The following is a 19,527-nucleotide window of genomic DNA, read 5'->3' as shown; positions in this document are numbered from 1 at the left end:
ACCTGGTTGCGTTTGAGTTGCTCATGGAACCAAGGGCACGATTGGCAGAAAACAAACATCTCAAATTGTCACATCACAGAAGACCATATATACTTACAGAGTACTTTTTATCTGTTATAAAAGCTTGAGACTTGGAGCTGAAGCTTGGCATGGTTGACGTCTGATATCTCATCATTCCTAAAAAATTGGTTGTAAAATAAGACGACAAAATTAATTATAATCACATCAAAAAACGTTCCTTTCCAATTTCTCACGCCTAGCACAAGTGTGCTTACCCTGCCTAGGCTATTGTTACAATTAGCCAAGGAGGGCCCTCTGATATCTCACTGAAGTGATAGCCCTTCAGCAAAGAGACTAGACACTGGCACCAGTAACTTGCATGATGCTCCCAATCTCCCGTCATAACTTTGGTAGAAATGATCTAAACAGCTGCTTACTCTGGGGCTGCTGCAGATCATCTGCACATTCATGAAATTTAAAGCAAAATACTGCAGATGCTGGAGATCAGAAATAAAAGACAAAGTGCTTGAAAAACTCAGTTCCAAAGAAGAGTCATATTGGACTCGAAACATTAACTCTGTTTCTTTCTCCAAAGATGCTGCCAGGCCTGCTAAGACTATCCAGCACTTCCTGCTTTTATATCTGTAATTTCACAATGGGAGATTGGGGAAGCCTTAAGAAATTCAGTGCTTGAACATCAATGGACCATTCTGTAATAAGGACCATCACAGGCTCCAGCAAAGCTTGTCAGACAGGCTGTCCTGGACACACTGCATCACGAACGGAGGGGCAGTAGAGTCTGATGGTGGTCTCGCCCATGTCAACATCCCTTGCAACAGGAATTGCAGAGCAGCAATTAGAAGCAGGAACACACACTGATTTTCTCCTCAGCCCATAGGCAGTGCACCTGACTAACATTAGCTAATCCAGCACAGACCAGAGTTCCAAACTAGCGATCTTCTTGTCTGTATGTCTCAGTGCTACACTGGGAGATCCCTTTAAACATCAGTTCATGAGGTTTCAAAATCACTTGCTGCTTAGTCAACTATTCCTCCTTGCCACCCCTCTCCAAAACTTAAAGTTTAAAAAAGAACAAAAAGTTAGGAGTTATTAACTATGTTAGAATACAGTAGCAGTCTGACAAACTGTCTAACACGGCATAATGTGGATGCTGATCCATAAAAATTAAACCCAAATAAGTGATCTGCAGTCTTTATAAGTATGGGCATCCAGTTATGGTTACCATAATTACAAAAAGATATAGAAATATTATAAATGATTCAAAGGACAACAGGGATCATTCCACTGGCAGGTGGACAAAGACCAAGGAAATACTCTAAAGAAGAAATCTTTGGCTGGAATCATCCATTCTGGAGTCTAAGTCTGTGGAAGTGGGAGTGAGTTCCTCTTGGGGAGGGCGGGGTGTGGCTGGCCAGCACAATCTTGCACTGTTCAGTTCATTCACGGGGTCAAAGATCCTGCCACCATATTTAAAGGACACCCAGACGGCCTGCACTACCCCTTCCACCTTTGCCCGACCACTGCTCCACCCTTCCCCAATAACCTTTCCTCCCTTTCTTGGTTAGCTCCACGTAACTTGCACTGCCACCACCTGGTCTCAGGCATACACTGACATTTACAGACACTCCCGAAACAGGACAATGCAGCAGCAACTCACCATTGATCATGGAAGAAGTCAACCTCGCCAGGAGCACGCCACTTAAAGGCAGTACTAGTTTTGAACATTTTATTTCTACTTAAATATTTGTGGCCAATCTAAATCTTTAGCAGTTAGCTCCAAATGCTGTTGAATATTCATAATAATTTACAAATTCACAAATGCAACAGAGCGTGTGTGTGCAACACACAGTCACACAATATGAATATACAAATTAAGAGGAGTAGGCCACTCAAGTCTGCTCCACCACTCAATAAAGATCATGGCTGATCTAATTGTATTCTCCACTCCACAAACCTGCCTACCCTCAATAAACAAGGGGGTATCAAGAATCTCTCACTCTGCCTTAAAAATATTCAAAGAATCTGCTTCCACTGCCTTTTAAGGAAGCGAGTTCCAAAGACTCATGACCCTGAGAGAAAAATTTCTTATATCTTAAATAAGCAACCCTTTATTTTTAAGCTGTGACCCTAGTTCTAGATTCATCAACAAGAGGAAACATCCTCTCCACATCCACCCTGTCAAGACCTTCAGGCCCTTAAAGGTTTCAATCAATTCACTGCTTACTCCTCTAAACTACAGCACACACAATCCTAACCAGTCCAACCTTTCCTCATTAGACAATTTGGCCATTCCTGGTATTAGTTTAGTAAACCTTCCCTGAACTGCTTCTAATGGATTTACATCTTTCCTAAACAAGGAGACTAATACTATGCACAGTACTCCAGACTGGTGTGGTCACACCAGTACTCTGTATAACTGAAGCACAATCTCCCTACTTTTGTTTATTATGAGGGGAATTGATTACAATAACATTTATTAGTTTTCCTAGTTACTTGCTATACCTGCATACTAGCCTTTTGTGATTCCTCAATCTCAGAGCTCTGCAACCTCTCACCATTTAGATATGTTTATTTTTTATTCTTTCTGCCAAAATGGACAATTTCACATTTGCCCACATTATACTCCATTTGGCAGATTTTTGTCCACTCACTTACGGCTACTACAAAGTAACATAGGTTATGTCTCTTCACTACTTACTTTCCTACCTATTTTTATCTCATCAGCAAATTTAGAAATCATACCTTCAGTCCCTTCAGCCAAGTCATTTATATCAATTGTAAAAAGTTGAGGCCCCAGCCACTGATCCCTGTGGCACACCATTCGTTAAATTCTGCCAACCAGAAAAAGACCCATTTATGGCTACCGCCTGTTTCCTGCTAGCTTGCCAATCTTCTATCCATGTTACCCCCTACACCATGAGCCTTTATTTTCCACAATAACCTTTGATGTGGCATCTTTTCAAATACCTTCTGGAAACCTAAGTACAGCGCATCCTCCAGTTCCCCTTTATCCACAGCACATGTGATTCCTTCAAAGAACTCTAATAAATTGGTTAAACATGATTTATCTTTCACAAAACCCATGTTGACTCTACCTGATAAAAAAGAGTATCCTGCTGTAACATCTTTAATAATAACTTGTAAAATTTTCCCTATGACAGCCTGCAGTTTCCTGCTTTTTGTCTCCACCACACCACCTACCTTTTTTGAACAAAGGAATTACATTTTCTATTTCCCAATCTAATAGAAAGTTAACTTTTTTCAAAAATTAATTTGCCTTCTAGGCTATTATCACATGGCATCTTTGCCTTAAAAATAATTTGCTAGAAAAAGATTTGAAAAGAAATTTGAACAAATAAAACTTGATCATTATTTGTAAGACTTTCTACGTAGGCAAAGTGCTAAGTATGAGTTCAAGAGCTATATGGTTGCTGGGATCTGAAGCAAAACTGAAAGAGCAAGAAAATAAGGATGATGGTGGCTGTATGCCAAAGGGGAACCCAAATCAGTACACCATTTTTATTTTAATGGCAAGGGTTATTTAATTTCATGATTACACTTGGCAATGATCCCTGTCGAATCCAAATGAAAAGAGTTGCTGTAGGAGCAACAAGCATGTTGTTGATTTTCTATAGGTTGACCTAATCCACTCATGTAAGACTTGCTGCCCTGTGAATTTTAGCCCCTCTAAATTGAATTCAACATGAGAAATTCTAAACATACATTATGTCAAGGTGCTTCCACACAATCCCAAAAAGTCAGGCTAGATAAATAAAAAATTATTAGATAATGCCTCGCTTAGCTTTTCAAAGCAAGCAGATGAAGGAAGGAAGGAAGGAAGGAAGGACGGACGGACAGACGGATATGTCAGAAAAGAGTGTGCTAGAATTGGAAGTGGAGAGTATGGAGTTAAATATAGCAAGTAGAAAAGGTATATAATCTAGCGTACTGCACCCCAAGGAGGAAAAAGAGCTAGGGAGAAACATTGAAATTTCTCTCTACATTATACTGACATCAAAGAGAGGGAATGGAAATTAAATTGGATAGATGAATCGCACATTAATTGACAAGATTTCTCTTTATTTTCCACCCAGGAATACAAGTGAAATCCTAGAAGCTTCCCCAGATCATGGGGCCTTATGATATTATGGACAAAATTGAGTTTTTAAGTACAGACTGAAGAGGTATTGAACTTGGTAACCCAGAGCGGCTTCCACTGCTCAGATTGACCACAAATGGTAAGCAATTCTATCCTGCTTTATGTCATCTTAAAATAAGTAAATCTGCACACTTTGACTAACCAGAAGAAACTGAATAATAATGCAGAGTTTCAAAATTACAAATGCATTTTAATGACATTAGAAAATTCTGAAATCTCAGATGAAATAACACTCGTGACCATGGGACCTTGCTTCAAAAGTTAAATAGGTCACTAGTAACGAGTCAAAATACTAGGCCAAAACAAACAGTCTTCTGTTGCTGGAAGAGAATTTACCTGTTGCTTCAAAATTGCAGTTCAAACTCTTTTTATAAAGAATTGTTGTTTTTCTTTTTAACGTTAAAAAAAACTGAACAATGTAGATATAACCTTATAGTAATAAAAGGACAGTAGGACATCTTAAGGTGCTGACATCTTTGTGACAGATCTTGAAATGCTAATTACAGATCTCAGAATATATGCAGTGAAGCCAAGCTGGGAACTGTACAAAGTAGGAAAGTCTGAATGTGGTAATTTAAAGTCCAGCAGACATTGAGTTAGGGAATTAATTTAAAGCTATAAAGCTTGGAATGTTTACTAAAGTATTATCCTCTCAGATGTTGCAGGAGCTTCACTGTTGTTGAAAACATAATGGGATTTTTTTTCTAATAATGGAAGGCAAGGTGAAAGGAGCAGAAATGTGAGAACTTACAGTTTAGCATCAAATACTTCCACACTGGTGCCACTAAGTTTGATTTAACTGATAAGTTTGACAGCAAATTTGCAGAGAGTAAAAGAGGGAAGTTTTTTATCAGCCATTCTTTAGGTCAGTTTGATAAATTGGATATATGACTAAATCATTCCATGAATGCTGATGCCCTGTTCATTGGGGACAAAAAGAGCTAAACATTTTATTTGAAAAGCTTGTGACAACTACAGAATATCTTATTCATCTAAAGTTTATATTCTGAATGTCATACACCCACTGACTTTACAGCTGCTGAAAAAATGCCACGTATAGTGGCAGCAGCTGTTGCGCTATTAGTAGAATAATCACTGATAAAGATGTTAACAATATGCCCAACGAAAAATGAGAGAAAGATCTTACCTGCACACACAAGTGTTTTCCAAGTCATTTAAGATGCATTATTACAATGAAACCTATTTTTTGATATGATTCAGAAGCTTGGGAATTAGTTTTTTTTATTTACTATATTCTCCTCCGTTTCTCCAAGATGAAAAATATGGAGATGTAGGTTGTATTTTAACAAGAATGGTTTAACAGTGTTGTCATGAAAAGAAAACTGTTTCATAATGAAAATTACAAGATGCCGCGTAAAGACAAGAACTACTGCACAAGGTTACATAATGAGTGCATCAAAAGCCAGATGTACTTGTTGATTTCCATAGAGTTAAAAACATTTTCCCATACTTTATATATTTAAATGTCTCAAAAGTTATAATGTTTTAAGAGTTTCAGATGACATCAATAAAAAAATGCAAAATTCAAGAGTAAGGAATTTATCTAAACTCCAAGTTGCTTTTTGAAACAAAGACCTGCTACGTAATTTTCAACAAACATCAACAAAGTTTACAGAAAGATTGTTTAATTTTGTACTGGTTGAGGTCCTTATAGGTAGTTAAGGTCTTTAGTGCTGAAAAGTAGCTAAATGGAGAGTGAGAGAATTCCAGGCAGCAGCATAAAATGACATTTTGATTACCACATTTGAGATTACTTTAATTATCGATGTCAGATGTGGATCATAAATTGCACCCCGACTAAAACAAGTCATTGTGGACGAGATGTTCTCTTCCAGCCCTTTGTTTTCATACATACATCAAAACTTACCTCACACCATAAAGTATAACTGATTTGTATTTTGCAGTTTGTACTGAAATTGCGTTTTAAATTGTGAACAGAAGGTGAAGGGATTTATTCCCTCTGGCTGGGGGATAACTTCAAGGTGACCTGTTATTTTCACCATTATGAAGGGCTTGACAAAGATGAACCAGGCAAATTAGAGCCTTTTAAAAGTGACATATATAAATGGCTTTAAGCAGCAGCTAAAAAACATTTCCAAGAGAGAAAGAACTGAGAAAAAAGGTAGAGGCAGGTGTGATTAATCTACATTATTGTGGACAGGCTTTTTGTGTCTTGTATTCAATTCATTTATATTCTTCAATGGTTTATATTTAAATTATAGTCAGTATACTGGAGTCATAAAACATAGTTCAGATTATGTAAAAAATAATTTAAAAATGGAATTTCATTACCATATGAATCTGGAACATGCTAATATGATTTAAAGTTGCTAAGAAAGGGTTAAGAATTGGGGCTGCATCCGGCAATTGACACCTTCGCATACAAAATGAGACCTGCCCACAATCCTGAACTTTACAAAACAAGGCCACACCACACCCAAAGTTGCCCTGTCACACTGTACATATTATCCACTGTCCGAGCAAGTTTCTGTGCTCCATTTCATTAAAAGCAGATTTAACCCACTTTACATAGAGATCAAGTATTCAAAGGAGAATCTTGTTCAGCACATAAGTCAGGACATATCTATAATCGCAATACACCTTGAAGAACTCCACTAGCGCATCAAATCGGAAGGGCGCTGCTTTAGAAAATGACCTTTTTAAAAACTAGAAAACGAATACTTAAACATCTAGACACGGAACCATAGCAGAGAAAGTTCCCGACACAAGTTAGGGATGGAGGAAAAAAACAAACGCACACACGCGCGGATAATTTGGGCAGCAGGGTTTGATTTGTTCGATAGAGTTTACCTCCAGTGCTGGAGCCTCCGCACACGGAGCCGCTGGCCCGGCTGCTGCTGCTGCCGCCGCCGCCGCTGCTCTTGAGCATAGTGCGGACCTGCTCCTGGACCCTCATACTCTTCTGTTGAGTCCGCTGCTGATACTCGTTCTTGTGCTCTAACTCGATATCCGAGGGCACGGCCAAGGTGGAGACCGGGGCGTCGTTGGGCAAGGCGGACTTGAGAAAATAATTCTCCTGCGTCATATTCATCTTTACAGTTCTTTTTGCTGCGAGGAAACTCTCCGGAGTTCTCTCTATCTATCGATCGATCGATGTATGGGAGGGGTGTGTGCGTGTCGGATCAGACCATGTACTCAGGGAACTGAAGGCGCCCCACCTCAGGATCCGTACGACCAGCTCGCCGCTTTTCGCCAGACACTAAACTCAGCTGCTCACCGCGCGTGACATCAGGAAAAGGCTGGAGAGACCCCGCCCCAACTGCACCTTCCTCAGGTGAGTCAGCGCCCTACCTCCAGGCGTGGACACAGCGGCCGCTCGATATCAGCCCTCGCCCACCTGGAGAGTTTTAACTGTTTCTCTCTCAACAGACGCTGCCTGACTTGGAGAGTATTTCCAGCAGTACTTCTCGCTTCAGTATTCAGGTTTCGGTCGGTTACGATTCATTGATGACAAAATGGTGTTCAAGCAAGCTTCGGGCAGATTCTGACTGTTCGGTTCCCTTTCGAGGGGGAGCAGACTAAAATCAGCCCCCCCCCACCCCCCCGTTTCACATTAGTTAATTTTATACATATGAAAAAGAGCTTTTTTCGTGACCTTTTTATAGTTTTGCCCTTTATGATAGTGTTTCTGCAAAGTTTTGTTGAGTAAGGAAGGGAGTAGAAACGTCTCATTCTTCATTGACATAATTCGGGTCAGAATTGAGTGAACGCACATGGCCGCCCTCCCAGCAACAACAGGTTGGCACTTGGAAATCACTGGTAATTAATGGCACTTAGATCTTAATTAGCTAAGACTAATTACTGCTATAACCTGAGCTGTATTTGTTGTCTTCCTTCACTGCAAATGTACTTAATTGGCTGTAAAGTGCTTTGGGATGTCCTTAGGTTGTGAAAGGCACGCTATAAACACATGCCTTTCTCTTGTGAAGAGGTATAAAAAGAGCTAATATTTTGCAAAAGGAGAGCAAAAAAAAGGGACAGAAGGAACTAGAGCAGTGAGGTACTGATGTCTGAAAAGGTATTAAAAGAGTATCAGGACCCATGAAATGAAAGATAAGATTCCAGGAGAGTGCAGTTGAATGAATGAATGAATGAATAAAGCACTGGAAGAGTTGCCCAATGAATATCAAGCACATATTGTGATCACATCTTCAGAAGACCTGTATGTAATGTGGTGTGAGGTTAGGAGATATTGTGCTATTGCTGAGGGCCAAGGAGAGCTCAAGATGGAACTTGGGACAAAAACAGGCTTGCATTGGCCAGTATATCAAAATTTCGGGTGGAAAGAATGAATGGTTGCCGTGAGACCAAAAATGAGGACTTGGGAAGGAATTAAAGCAGCAGACCACACAGTGCAGTGCACTTGTATCTTAATGTGTGTATATCCTGTAACCAATATCTTATGTTAAGAAGAATATAAATGAGAACATACTTAAAGAATGTTGTTGTTGAATTAGCCAGTGAAAGGACTGGAAGAGATCAAGAAGTGAGATGAATTCAATTCTGCCCTCGTCCAGTCATTGCCTCCTCCTCCTCCTATACTTTGTGCTTATCAGAGGAGTGCAACTGTCTGCCCTAATAGAACCACTACTTACCTTTGCTAAGTATCAACTTGGCTCAATTGACAGTGCTGTCTCCTCTGAATCAAAAGATTGAGTTCAAATCCCACTTCAAGATTTGAGCACATAACCTGGACACTTCAGTGCAGCACTCAGTGATTCAAGTCTTAATGGAGGTGCAATCTTCCATAAGACCTCAAAGCAGGGCCTATATTTGTATTGTTCATGTAGATATAAAAATGGTATTGGAAGAAGAGTAGGGAGTTTTCCAAGGTCCTCAACCCAGCAGAACCAAAAAATTGCTAACAGTCATTTGATTTGCAGTTCATTAGACTTTGTGCATTGAATATTTATTTGCTTACACAACAACAGTGACTATAAATCATTAGTCAAGTGCTTTGGGATACCTTGAAAAAAAATGAATATGCCACCTTTAACTTAAAGTCCCAAGGTGCTCATAAAAGTACTACAAAACAATTAATGACACAAGCCACATAAAGGGTTTTGCCATAACTTATGATCTCCAGGACATTGTACTTGGGAGGTACCCCAAAGATGTGTTGGGGTACCACCCCAGAAGTCCCCATGCAAGCACTGCACAGGAATTACCCAGGAAGTTCAAACTTCTGATGGGTAATTACCCTGCACTGGGAAGCATCCGATATTTCAATTTAAATTGCAGACTTTGGATAGTTCTGACTGTCTTGCCAGAATAGTTACCCAGGAACAGTTGGAAGAATTAAAACCACTTCTAACTCCTGGATAACTATTGTACTAATAACCATCTAACCACCCCCCCCCCCCCCTCCCCACTGGATGCTCCCAATTAGCACCCCCCCACTCCCATTACCATCCTGACCTCCCAACTAACCCCCATCCTGCCGACTAGATGGGTTTGGGGCTAGAGACAGGAAGGGACATGTCAATGGAGGAATTTGAAAGCAAGGATGAGAACATTAAGATAAAGATGTTGCTTGACTGAGAGTCAACTGACACAGGATGATAGTTGATTGGAACTTGGTGCGAATTAAGACACTGACAGCAGAGTTTTGGATGATGTCAAGTCTACAGAGGGTAGTGTGTGGGTGACCAGCCAGGAGTGCATTGGAATAGTCAAGTCTAGAGGTAACTATGGAATGATTGAGGGTTTCAGCGGCAGATGAGCTGAGATGGGAGAAGTCAGGTGATGTTACAGAGACAGAAATGTGCATAGATGACAGCGGAAGCTCATCTCAGGGTCAAATGTGACAATAGCTTGCGAACAGTCTAGCGTAATCTTGATCTGTTGCCAGGGAGAGGGATGGAGTCAGTGGCTAGGGAGAGATGTTTGGAGCAGGGATGAAAACAACTACTTCAGTCTTCTCATTAATTAATTAAAGAACATTTCTGCTCATCCAGTACTGGATGTCGGACATGCAGTCTGATAATTTAGCAATAGTAGAGGAACCAAGAGGGATATTGGTGAGGTGTCATGAGTGCACATGTGAAAACTAATGCTGTCTACATGAAAAATAGGAGAGGGCCAAAGATAGGTCCTTGAGGGAGCAGGAAGAGAAGCCATTGCAAGTGATTCTTTGGCTATGGTTAGATAGATAAGATTGAAACCAGGTGAGCGATGTCCCACTCAGATGGATGACAGTGCAGAGGTTTTGGAGGAGGATGGTGGGGTCAACCATGACAAAGGTTGCAGTTGGGTCACAAATGATGAAGATGGAAAGTTTATGTCCATATGTTTGTGACTTTGGTAAACACTATTTTGATACTCTAATGGGAAGAAACCTGATTGTAGGGATCAAACAAGGAGTTGCGGGAAAGATTGGATCGAATTTTGGAGGTGACAACGTATTAAGAACTTTGGCGAGGAAAGGGAGTTTGGGGGCGGAATGGTTGTTTGCAAGGGCGGTGGGGGTCAAAGGTTAGTTTTTTGTGGAAAAAGGTGATGTTGGTGCTATTTAAATGTAAATTCTTTTATTGCAGAGCAGTATTTAACAAAACAAAGAGAATACTGACTATATTGCTAAATTCTTCTGAAGCTGTAATGACAAAGCCCTAAATCATATGTTCATATAGAGTGTAGGTGGTAGGAAGGAAAGTGGAGTTGAGGCCACAATCAGATCAGCTACAATCTTATTGAATGGAGGAGCAGGCCCGACTACTCCTGTTCCTAATTCGTATGTTCTTATGTTTATAGTTTTCTGTTTAGGTCACATATTGCTTACAGAATTTACTCTGATCGTCAAGACACAGAAAATATCCAAGCCTTGGAAGTGGTACAGAGAAAGGTGATGAATCTGATCCTAATCATTAGAGGAGTAAGTTATAAGGCAAATATTGGACTTCTACCTTAAAGTACCGAAGGATGAAGCAATAAAGATAACTGCACTTCTAACATAAAAGACAAAAGGAAGATGGACTAGAGAGGAGTGTAAAAATAACATTGTTCTCTGTAAGGACAATAGAATGGAAATGATGGTATTCCCAATTGTTCCCAGAGCAATATGACGGGCAATATGATCAGCGGAGGCTTGGGGGGCCGAAGGGCCTGTGCCTGTGCTGTACTTTTCTTTGTTCTTTGTTGTTCAATAAGAAAATAGAGATGAAGACAAAAAGCCAGAGGTGATGGTACCCTAAGACTTTCAAATATGACAATAGAATTGGGGTTCATTTGTACCAAATACTCTGTGGGTTCTCTCAGAACATGCAATGATAATTAGTTAAAAGCAAAATACTGCGGAAGCTGAAAATCTGAAATAAAAACAGAAAACTCAGGAAGCCTGACAGCACCTGTGGAAAGAGAAACAGTTGAACTGAAAGATCAATTATAGATTTGCTTGTCCAGCTCATTCTTCCATAGAAACAAATGTACAATCTCCATCCTCCATCACAGAGTCTCTTGAATGTTGAGTTTTACTCCCTGTCCTACCAATATGGATTATTCCAGTATGAAGAATCAAAGTACAAAAGGAAAGTGGCATAGAGATGTCATTCTCTGTAAGAATTGAGGAATTGAATCAATGACATTCCCAAAGTCTCCGAGGCAACAAGAAAATAGAGATGATAAAAGACAAAAAACAGAGACCAAACTATTCCAACATTTCCAAAAGAAAGAAGACTTTTGAGGGGGGATCTTATGGCATTTTAGAATACTAAGTATAACAGAAGGCATTAACCCAGAACATTTTTTCAAATTAAACCTCAACTGCAGGATAAGGGAATATTAATACAAACTGTTAAATGGCAAGTTCAGGACTAACCTGAGGAGCAGTTCTTCACATTGGAATGATCACTGGCATAACCTTGGTAGGATATAGGAGTTGGGGGGGAAACTCAACATTCAAGAGCAGTTTGACTCTGTAATGGAGGATGGGGATTGTAGATTTGTTTCTGTGGAAGAATGAGCTAGATGAGCAAATCTATACTGATCTTTCAGTTCAACACTAATTAGCATTGAATGTTCTGCAAGAACCCACAGAGTATTTGATACAAATTAATCACAGTTCCATTGCTTTGGGAACAATTTGTAAAACAATCATTTCCATTCTATTGTCCTTACAGAGAACAATTTTTTTTACACTCCTTTCTATTCCATCTTCCTTTTGGCTTTTATGGTAGAAGCACGCAGTTTATTATTTCATCATCTTTGGGAAGACAGATGCAGTTACCTGTTAGCTTTTTGGCTAATCATGGGAATACAGGATCTCCACTCTTTTCTGTTGGGCAGTGTTTCAGGTGCTATCATCACCCAGCCCTCACCTTTTCAGGATTGCTGAGAATATAGTGGTATTTGTTCTTGTAGTCTTTTATAGGGAGCTTTACATTTATTCTTATCTCCTGTCTCATCGATTGCATTTACCCTGAGTAACAAGTTGTGTAATAATAGAACCTCTAATTGTTTAACTACAATAACAATTGTTTAACAATTAATGACAATTGTTTACTCGGATTTTTTCGATATGAAAGTCCAAATTTTATAAGTGTCTAAAAATCTTTGTAAAATCAGTGCCACAATTCTGCTATTACAAGCCCAATAATATAATTTTGCACATGGTTAAAAAACAGGGCCGATTGATTTGAAGGACTCTTTTTTTAAATCTTAAGTAGCATGATAGCTACTTTGAAAGATATATTCCAATAGCCTATTTAACATTGCTCACAAAGCAAAGTAGTACTAATTATCCAGGAGAAAACTTGCAAATAAAATTGGAGTGCCTCTTACTGAAAGAGCCCGTTTTCTTTGGTACAAGTAACTTTTAGCCTTTTCTGTCATTTTGACCTCAAACATATTTTATAATGGGTTTGCTGCAACTTCAAGTTTATCCAATGCTGAATGAGCCTAGAATGCTGTTAACATATTTTTATTCTACAATGTGTCCCAATGTAATGATTGGTTAGCTGTATTTAAATCATTGTACAGCACAATTCACTACTGAATGGGTATATATCAATTCCATTACGAATTGTTTGCAACACAACAGCTTGATTGAGCCAAATCTTGCTGGAGCTGGGCATCTCGTGGCATATTTTTTGACTTTTTGGCACCATTCAATTCAAACATTTTTTCCATGTTACAGCACATTGTAACTTGCTGGAAGTGCAAAGTTAAACCTTTCATACTGTTATGGGGATCATGTGACTGTATAGATAATTCAGCCCTAAACAAGGGTAATCTTAGGGGCAAAGTTTTCTAGCCTTGGTCTTGGAAGAAGAATGTACCTTCATCAGGAGCTCTGTAAATAAAGTTCACTGTTTCTTACAAGAAACCTGTCCTGCACTCCCACTTTATTACAATTAATGACGAGGATAAATAGCGCCAATGTAGCACCTCACCTCTTGAAAGTGAGTATTTCGATTTTTGAAGGAGAAGGGGAAAAAAGTATACTCACCAGCAATGTCTGTCTTCAATAGAATTGACCCATACAACCCAAACGAGGGCTAGAGTCAATATGTAGAGCACCTAGGTCTCTACCTTGTGGCTAATGAAGTAATAGCGGAGGAGAAACAGGCAATTTTCCTAAGTGTCGGTGGGAGCAAAACGTGTAACCAATTCCATAGTTTGACAGCTTTGAAGGCAGCTAATTTCAGATCCTTCACCGAGCTAGTAGACCTTGTGAAGGGACATTTTCAGACTAAACCCTCCGGTGATCGTGCAAAGATTCAACTCTTGAGTAAGGGCCTCTGGTGAGTCAATCACAATGTACATTACAAAGTTAAAACAATTAATGGAGCACTGTAACTTCGGTGATACTCTAAATGACATGTTGCAAGATTGTTTGTTTGCTGCATACATGACGACGCCATTCAGCGCCGTTTACTTGCAGAAGTTGAGATAGACCTGAAGCACACCATGGAGATAGCGCTAGCAATGGAGAGCACTGAAGGGACTTGCAGGCTTTGCAACATGGAGCCGTTCTACAGTTAGGATTAGAACTTGCCGCCGGGCATGGCGCAAAGACCAAGGAAGCAACCACGAAGCGAGACATGATCCCTACCACTAGAAAAACAAAAAAAATAGTGGAAGCAGCTCACCTGTAACTCAAATTACAATGTTACTGATGTGGGGGTAATCATGTACCCGAAACCTACAGATTTAAAGGTGCAGAATGCCACTTCTGTCACTAAAAAGAGCATGTTGTAAAACAATGCAGGGCAAGATTAAGACAGCCATTCAGACAGCAGGTCAAGTTAAATGAAGTGCAGAATATAAGTGAACCAGAAACTGCTGATTCTGACATCTATTCCCTATACTATCTGAAAGCAGTGAAAACTGAACCAATCACTGTTACCTTTCAAGTAAATGGTAGGCCTCTAGTCATGGAGCTTGACACAGGAGCATAGAACACATCTTTAAATACCTCGGAGAAGGACACAGCCATTAAGTTTGGAGCAAACTACTGCTCAGCTAAAAACATATACTAGAGAGGCAATACAAGTGAAAGGCATCATCTCTGTACCTGTATCTTCAGGCAACAGACAGGCCAGCTGCCAATAATTATTCTCACAGGGGAAGGTTCTAGCCTTCTGGGCTGTTATTGGTTGAAAGAAATTAAGCTCAAATGGTCAGGAATTTTCCAAGTCTGAACAGGAAGAAATCATGAGTTGACAAGGGAATATGATGGTGTCTTTTGGAATGAAATAAAAGAACCAAAGGACCTTCATAGGATGCAAGGTTCCCGCGGGTCAGGGATGGTTCCATGAAAAAAATCATGAAAAGAAGCGAAATGAATACAGTGCCACTCTGAACCAACTGAAGAAACAGTTGGCAGAAAAAGCTTGACAGTGTTCAATGTTCCAGAGGAAATCAAAAGAGAGAAGAACTGAAGAATCAGTTGATCAAGACAAAACCCTGTGGCAAACACAAGAAGAGAAAACAGAAATCAAATCTGAAGTCGAGAAACTTTTATACTCATTGTGTCTGCTAGTGCACCATCTTTAAGGAATTAATATTCACTTGTGATGCATCTCCCTCTGGAGTGGGCACGGTATTGTCTCACAAGATGGAGGATGGATCTGAAAGACCAATAGGATGTGTATCCTGAACCCTTTCTACAGCCAAGAAAGGTTACTCTCAAATTGAAAAAGAGAGCTTATCGATCGTATTTGGAGCAAAGAAGTTCAATCAATATCTGCATGGTTGACACTTCACCATGGTGTCCGATCGCAAGCCATTGTTGGGTTTGCTTAATGAAGATAAGGCAATCCCAACAATAGCCTTTGCTAGAATTCAAAGGTGGGCTTTAATTTTGTCAGCATATGAGTACACTTTTATGCACCATCCATGTGTGCATATAGCAAATGCAGATGCCCTCAGTCATCTTCCTTTGCCAGATAGTATTACACATGCTCCAGTACCTCAAGAAGTTGTACTTGTATTGAATTTCCTGGACTTCTCACTAGTCTGCACGAGACAGATAAAGAATTGCACAAACTAGGATCTAATCCATGAATGGGTATTGCAAGGATGGTCAAATACACAAGTCTCTGAAGAATTAAAACCATTCTATGCCCGTAAGTCTGAATTGAGTTGTGAAGATGGCATCTTGTTATGGGGAGCAAGAGTCGTCATCCCTGTGCACTATATCATCCCTCTTCTAATGGGTTAGCAGAAAGAGCAGTACAAACCTTTAAAAACAGGCGCAAAGAAACTATCCAAGGGAACGTTAGGGACACAAATTTTGAGATTTCTGTTCAACTATCGCACAACTCATGTAACCACGGTTTCAACACCTTCTGAATTGCTAATGAAACATCGACTTCATATTGCACGTCCAGGTATTTCGAAAATGAAGTTGTTTGGATGGAGTTATATCTGGTGGCCAGGCCAGTGATATAGAAAAAATGGTTAAACACTGTCTCCAGTGTCAGCAGTAGCAGAAGTTGCTCATTTCAGCTCCACTGCATCAGTGAGAGTGGCCTGATTAACCCTGAGTTAGACTACATAAAGGCTATGTAGGTCTATTTTTAGGTACCGTGTTCCTTGTGATCATCAGTGCACGTTCAAAGTGGGTGGATGTGTACGAAGTGAAATCACCTACGTCATGTGCAACTATTGAAAAGCTGTGCCAATGTTTTAGTGTTCATGGCCTACCAGAATTTATTGTGTCAGATAATGGTACTGCTATCACTTGTACTTTTGTGAACTTAAATGGGATTAAACATGTCAAAACAGCACCATATCATCCCTCCTCTAATGGGTTAGCAGAAAGAGCAGTACAAACCTTTTAAAACAGGTACGAAGAAACTATCCGAGGGAACGTTAGGGACACAAATTTCGAGATTTCTGTTCAACTATCGCACAACTCCTCATGTAACTACAGGTTCAACACCTTCTGAATTGCTAATGAAACATCAACTTCATACTAGATTGAGTCTAGTGCTCCTTAATTTAGAGGGGAAGGTGGAGAAAAACCAGAATAGTCAAAGTGAATCATGATGTTCACGGTGCTGTGGACGATAGTTTTTGTACAAAATTTTGCAACTAGACTGAGATGGGTTCCTGGTACAATCATCTAAGAAGCAGGACCTTTGTCATATCAAGTGGAAGTGGAAAACAGGATTGTTAGGAAATGCATGGATCATCTCAGAAGTCAAGACACATTTCAACAACCAGTTAATCCACCTGAAATCATAGTCGAACCTTTGATCCCTGAGGTGCCAGATCAACAAAGAATAGACATACCTGATGTCTCTGAAGTAAATAATTCTGAACTGCCATTGTGTAAATATTTCCCTATTGCCGCAGTTTCTGGTCAAGTTGATCCAATGGAAGAGCCTCCAGTTGTAGAGTTGCGTTGTTCGACCCAAATCCAAAAACGTCTTCAAAGGCTAAATTTTTAATTGAACTGTATATATTTGTACATGATATTGGTTAAGATATTTTTTGTGAATAAGAGTGGTAGAACAAAATTAAAGGGGGAGGAATGTAGTAATTGTAAGTTAAACCTTTCATACTGTTATGGGGATCATGTGACTGTATAGATGAATCAGTCCTAAGCATGGGTAATCTTGGGAGTGGAGTTTTCTAGCCTTGGTCTTGGAACAAGCATGTAGCTTCATCAAGACCTCTGTAAATAAATTTACCATTTCTTACAAGAAACCCATCCTGCACTCCAAATTTATTACAATAATAGTCATCAGCCTGTCTCATTAAGTAATAAGACTTAGGGATTACAAAGAAACAGAGGAACAACAGAGAAGAAGGGTCAATCAATGTAGGTGAATTAGATAATTAAATAAATCAGGTACAGAAAGAGAAATACCAAAAAAGAAAGATTTAATTACAAGAGCGAGAAAGAGGCGGACAGCAAAAGTAAGAAAAAATATAAAATTTTCAAACACTCATAAGAATTTACTTCATGCAGGAATGCAACTCTACATTTCTTTGTGGGCCAGTGAGGCTGATTGATAATGGTCAGATCATTAAAAGGATATTTATGTTCTTAATTATTAGCTTTCTGCAGTAGGTTTAATGGGGAATTAATGTGCAAATTCATCATTTTTCAAAAATTAGCAGGGAGGTGAAGGATGAGATCCCTTTGGGATGAGAGCAACCAGTAAAATCTGGAGATTTGTAGTTCATGGCATATCTCTTAATCCCTGGAATTGCGGAATGATTTGCGCATTAATAATACCATGCATTGTTAACACATTTTTCAAGCAAGCTTTGGCCTATTATTTTACAGTTAAAATACAGTAATTATTAGCCCATTTCTTTATAGTGGTGGGTGAATAGAGCTTGGTGTGAGTTAGAATACAAATGCATAGCTCTGGATGAGCATATAGTCGCTGGAATGGAGGTTGTGGCTGGGGGGTACAAAGACTATGGGGAAGTAATTCATTGGCATAGCACCACTGAAAGACTTACCTTGATTCCTCAGGGGGGTTAGGCAGTGTCACGTGACACTGCTTGGTCTGCAGGGCATCCTTCAATAATTGGCTGGCTACCTGCCTCTGGGGAATTGAGGTAAGTCTACAACTAGGTGAATGAATTTCTCCACTCTATGCCTTTGGTTTAACTATATGAAATTAGACCTCGTCCAAGACTCTACGTGGGACGGTGGAAGGGTTAAGAGGTACTGAGTGAACGTTGGTTGGATGAGGGGAGTTTTAGTGGGAGAATACGTTAGAAGTGGAGGGGGTGGTCACCTGTACTGTGCAGGGAAAACTGAAGTTAGTGCCATATGGCTGTTGGTGGCTTTTTCACCTAGCCATTGCATTTACATCTGACTTCTGGGTTTCCTGACCAATTAACGTAGGTGGGGCAAGATGATGACCTACAACTTTCAACCTGCAACCGCTTTCAGTGGAACTATTTAAAGCGACACTGCAAAGGAGATAGCTGATGGATTGTGGACGTGGTGGAATAAAGAAAGCAACTGGCATTTTGGAGTCCTCATGTGACAAGGCTTCTCTGCTGTCTCCCTATATTTGATGCTGTGGTCTGTAAGGACCCGCAGGGAGATCCCTATCCCTGCCCAAAGAGGAAGAATCCTGCCACTGAGAACAAGAAAGCATGGCTGGAGACCTAGACTTGGGTGTGCAGGGCACAACATTTTCAGATGACATAAAACTTAGAAATATTCTGTGCTGTGAGGAGGCTAGTAATATATATTTCTTTATTCGTTCATGGGATGTGGGTGTCGCTGGCTAGCCCAGCATTTATTGCCCATCCCCAATTGCCCTTGAAAAGGTGGTGGTGAGCTGCCTTCTTGAACTGCTACAGTTCATGTGGTATAGGTACAGATAGACTGCAAGAGGACGTAGGCAGGCTGGAGGAATAGGTGGACATGTGGCAGATTAAATTTAATGTAGCAAAGTGGAAAGTTGTACATTTTGGTCATAAGAATGAGGAGAGACAATATAAAATAAAGGGCACAATTCTAAAGGGTTGCAGGAGCAGCGAGCATTGGGGGGTATATGTGCACAAATCGCTGAAGGTGACAAGGCAGGTTGAGAAAGTGGTTAAAAAGACAGTGGATCATGGGTTTTATAAATAGAGGTATTGAGTGGAATCCTATCAGCAGCAGTGGGTAGCTAATTGAGCCAAATCAGAGACCATTGGGGCAAGTTCCTAATGCTGTCAGGATTTTCCCAACATTGGACTGGCACTCCCGAGGCCAGAGCATGGCAAGTATCTGTAGGTGGCTTCCCAGTAGCAGGCCAGGGGCCCATCAGAACATTCTCTCAATTGGCAAATCACAGAGCTGCTGGGATGAGAAGACCACAGCCACCGGCACAAGAAATCCTGTG

The 19,527-nt window shown here is 40.1% G+C and overlaps 1 protein-coding gene across 3 annotated transcripts in view; it reads right to left on the bottom strand.

The window, feature by feature from the left end:
- LOC121283608 (plakophilin-3-like) overlaps positions 1–19,527 on the bottom strand; it is a 70,128-nt gene that overhangs the window by 41,954 nt on the left and 8,647 nt on the right. The window contains exons 2-3 of one of the 3 annotated variants that reach the window (XM_041198373.1): positions 7,013–7,363; positions 98–177 (exon numbers count right to left, since the gene is read on the bottom strand). In XM_041198373.1, the coding sequence (XP_041054307.1) occupies positions 98–177; positions 7,013–7,253 (321 nt within the window). In that variant the 5' untranslated portion in view covers positions 7,254–7,363. Of the gene's footprint in view, positions 1–97; positions 178–7,012; positions 7,490–19,527 lie in introns of those variants that run through there. The other 2 variants (XM_041198372.1, XM_041198374.1) reach the window with 2 other exon arrangements.

This window comes from Carcharodon carcharias, chromosome 10 (genome assembly GCF_017639515.1).
Source record: "Carcharodon carcharias isolate sCarCar2 chromosome 10, sCarCar2.pri, whole genome shotgun sequence".
Lineage (NCBI taxonomy): Eukaryota > Metazoa > Chordata > Chondrichthyes > Lamniformes > Lamnidae > Carcharodon > Carcharodon carcharias.
The sequence above is the reverse complement of the archived record's forward strand: the minus strand, read 5'-3'. Positions and strand labels throughout refer to the sequence as shown.